At 36.5% G+C, this 4,153-nt stretch overlaps 1 protein-coding gene across 1 annotated transcript in view; it reads right to left on the bottom strand.

Moving 5' to 3' along the window:
• gfi1aa (growth factor independent 1A transcription repressor a) overlaps positions 1-2,014 on the bottom strand; it is a 6,496-nt gene extending 4,482 nt beyond the window's left edge. The window contains exons 1-2 of the mRNA XM_086043290.1: positions 1,865-2,014; positions 1,577-1,753 (exon numbers count right to left, since the gene is read on the bottom strand). Of these exons, the coding sequence (XP_085899416.1) occupies positions 1,577-1,753; positions 1,865-1,976 (289 nt within the window). The 5' untranslated portion in view covers positions 1,977-2,014. The remainder of the gene's footprint in view (positions 1-1,576; positions 1,754-1,864) is intronic.
• Positions 2,015-4,153: the final 2,139 nt, after the last annotated feature.

Here is a 4,153-nt window from a genome sequence, read left to right as displayed (position 1 = left end):
TTCTTCATATTCAATGCATGTTGTTTTTATAAAGTAGGATAACAAACAGTGATATTTTCCTTATTGAAAAACACATTCCATTTTTTTGAGGAGGGATGCTGGAACAGATTAATAACTTTCCAATCAATTCAACGGAGAAAGATGATTTGACAGAAATGTTTCGAGTTACCCCTTAAAGCGGCTTTCTTCTCGTATTCCTTCCGCTTGCAACAGCTAATATAAGTTTGGAATCAGCTAGATTTGTTTGACTTTTTTAATATGTCTTTCTTGTAATTGTTAAAACATTTTGTTTGAGCACAGATATTTGAAATAGTTTTAATGATTCTCCAAAGTTGTGTCTCTCAACATACACGCTGCCCCGGCTGTTACATAAACCGTTTTAGCCATCGAGAGAACGAGTGCAAAAAAAATTTGAGCTACATGACTCAGCAGAAATGACATCATCAAGTTAATTGCACTGACCATGGGTAGACGAAGGCAAGACATCTCTTCTATTTTCATATTTTTTTCAAGGTTTTGAGCCATAAGGGAGTGTGTGACTCCAACTATATGCAACCATGTTCCTCATATTTGCAGGAAAAGATATATTAATATCAAAGTTACCTAAATTGTCCTCCAATTCTGGTGTGACACAAATAGGCTAATTAAACAAACTTTTACTCTCTTTTGAAATAGAAGTGAAAGTCAACTGTTAAATGTTGGCTGCTTACATGGTTTAAAAATGTAATATGACACATGGATATCATGTGAATGTCAATGTATGTCCAATTTATGTTTTTTTAATACAATTACCGGTAACCAAAAGTATTGTAATTTTATAAAGCCATTTACAAATCTCATTTTCATATTCATCGTGTTCATATTATAAGAAGAAAATATACTCACTCTTTAACTGGCCATTACACATAGGCCTATATTTTATTTTGATTTAGGTGATTATTGACATGGATAATAGTCTCATGAATTAAATGAAAAACGAAAAATATGAAATTAAGTATAACGTAATGGCATTAAAAAAAAACATGTAAAAAAAAAAAACTATATATGATATAGTCTAATATATTTCGTTTTGACTGAAATGCTTATTGATATATAGGAAATACAAGTCTGATGTGTTATATAAATGAAAGAAAATAATACTACATGTAAGTTGATTCAGTGGCATAAAAGACAACATTAATTTTAACAAAAAAAGGTGTGTAGTAGCTAGTTAATGTTTTGGGGTCATGATTTAAACACGATAAATGCAAAAAATGAAATTAAAAGTGACCTAAAAGAGATTCTTTTTGGTTGTCTTTGTAAAATTGTAATTAATTTGGCTGATTATATTTTTTATGTTGATTTCTATGTTATTTGCGTGTTTTTTTTAATACTTTGTACATTTCCAAGTGTTTTTGTATTTTTTATATTTTTTTGTAAACGGCAACCTTTTAGCAGTAGACACTCACCTACATTGTCAAAAGTTAGACACATTTTTCATACAGTATGCTATAGTAATAATGGCAATTACAATTGACTGTACGTTACTGTTGCCCCCCCCCAAAAAGTTTAAAATAAACTTGGAACAAGTTGAAACCTGGAGAGGACGGGGACGGAGGACGCCACAAATCACAGTCCGAGGCTCGGTCACTCGCTCCGTAGCTCAGCGGGGAGCTTGACGGCAGTGAACCCGGGGACAGGACCTGCTGCCCCGGGCACAGCCGGTCCGCGGTCACGGCCTCCAAACTCGAGTTCACGTGACTTAACTTTGTCTCTAAAGTTAGCAAAAGACGACATTATTGTTAGAAGTCTATCTCTTCGACATTGTCTTTAAAAATCGTTTTCACTCGGTGTGTGATTCCGTGCTTAATTACGCATGACCAACCTGCGCTTATGTGAGCCAGAAGCGTGTCCAGGCCGATGTAGACGTCATCCAGGTATCGGGGCTGGTGGTAGCTGTGGGCCCGCTTACTCTTCACCAGGAAAGACCTCGGCATGTTGCTTAGTGACTCAACTCTCCGTACTTGTCACTGCCTCTCACTAGACTGGAGCGCATCTTGGCTTTTGAGTCACTTGGGGTTGGGATTTTTTTTTCTTACTATTACGCATGCGCAGAGAGACCGTAGTGCTTGCCAGGTGTTGCATGGCAGGTCCCCCCTCCAAAGCTATTAATGTTCATTATGTACATTATGTAATTTATTTTTGTTTGTTTGTTGCGTACTATTGCCGATACTGTATACCAACAGCTCATGTTGACATTTTCTGTGTTTTATTTGCAAACCATCGTGTTGTGAAATGCACATTGTGGTCACAACATTAGGTACACCTGCACAATGAGATCATATGTAAGAGATGTAACCAAACCAATGTGTTTCTTTACTTATAATGTACATTGCTGTTGCAAATGTTGGGCTCATTTAAAAAAATGTATTTATTCTATTATCACAATATTTATGATTAATTTACAGTTATCTTCATTAAAAATTAAATGTATTTTTGTTTAAAAAAAAAAAAGTGGGCATTTCTAATTGACCCTCTTTGAACAGTAGTAGATATCCCCATATCTGTATAGAGATATAAAGAGTATAAATTAAAGCAACTTGTTTGAACTTTTTTGTACATGTATAGTTCAGTTCATTATTACATTGGTGAATTCTTTTAGGGCAACCGATTCCCTCAAACTTTTTCAGTAAATTCAACTTATCCATGCAGGTTACATATACACTAGTGCTTTACTGGTGCATATTTATTGCTGTGGTCGTAGTTAGCAGCAATGTACAAATGAACTGAATTATACTGATATCTGTATAAAAAGAAAAATTGCAATTTATCATGTTGTGAAATATACTTCCTGTCCACAACATTAGGCATGCACTGAGATCTTAAGAGCTGTATTAAAGCCAATAGGTGTTTGTAATATTTAGTTAACCTCATTTGTATTGAGAATGTATTTCTGTTATATACACTATTGCTCAAAACTTTGGGGTCACTTACACTATAAAACCTAATAAGTTGACTTTACTTTAAAAAAAAAGTGCAAACTCGTTGCATCAAACAAGTAGGTGCGACTTCAAAAAGTTATTCAAATCTGTTTTCACAAGTCACTCTTTTTTTCCATCCAATGAGTTTTCATATTTTTGTCATTGAAGTGAACTTTTTACAACGATACGATAACATTTTACAATGATACGGTGCATTTCAACCACAATAAGAAATAAATGTCGATCGACGCTGAGCATTGTCATCTTTCTAAATGCTGATATTTAAAATACATGAACTGACTTTAATAGCTCAAATTTGACTCTTGCCAATATTTTGAAATTTCCTCAGTCCCATTGGAAGTAATGAAAGATAAGATGACGCTAGAAGACAAATAGAGAGTAACTGACGTGAATACAATCAAACCTATAAATGAGCTTGTGTGTGTATTGTGGATGACCCAGGCAGGTTGATATATATATAGAGGCCTTTTTTGTTTGGCTGCTTGTAAGCCGATCCTGTTAATGAGCCGGCCGGCAGCCTTGCACAACAGCCTGCCGGTGGAGACTCGGGGTGTAACTTTACAGTTGCTCTGCTTCAGCTTACCGCCACTGACTTCAGCCTGATTGTTTTACACCATTAAAGTCCCTTACCTGCACGCGATGGCGGAGGGGGACCTTGCCGATTGGAATGGGACACAAATATGGAACTGCAACATGACATCTGTTCGGAAATCTGTCAGTTTCAAATCCTATCAGAGATTTGGGCTGTATAGCCAAGGTCAAAGTGGTGTGGATTTGTCTTTCGCGTGGGAACTGAGGTTGTTTGATGCAGCTGAGGCAAGTGTGATATAGGCACCACACTTTAGAGCACATGGCCCTGTACTCACAGTGCACTGATACTGCAGCCAACAAACTGACACGCAAACACACCAACAGTCCTCATCTGTGTACACACCACTGTGGCCAACTCGTTTTAGGAGATGTTGCTAAAGGAGGATGGATTTGTTGCGAAAAACTTGCTAAATGGCATTGCCATCGTTTGATGATGTGGAGTCATTTGAGGCCACTTGGCACAGTGGCATTTCTCAAACTGATCGTTCATCTCAGCAAAAAAAAATAAAGGAAGAAAATGACAGTGCCGCCTTGATTTAAGAGTTTAGTTCATTCTGTGACCACGTTTGTAACTCAAAACA

Source organism: Filicampus tigris, chromosome 10 (assembly GCF_054856515.1).
Source record: "Filicampus tigris isolate MCC_2025a chromosome 10, RoL_Ftig_1.0, whole genome shotgun sequence".
Classification (NCBI taxonomy): Eukaryota; Metazoa; Chordata; class Actinopteri; order Syngnathiformes; family Syngnathidae; genus Filicampus; species Filicampus tigris.
This window is presented reverse-complemented; position numbering and strand designations above follow the sequence as displayed.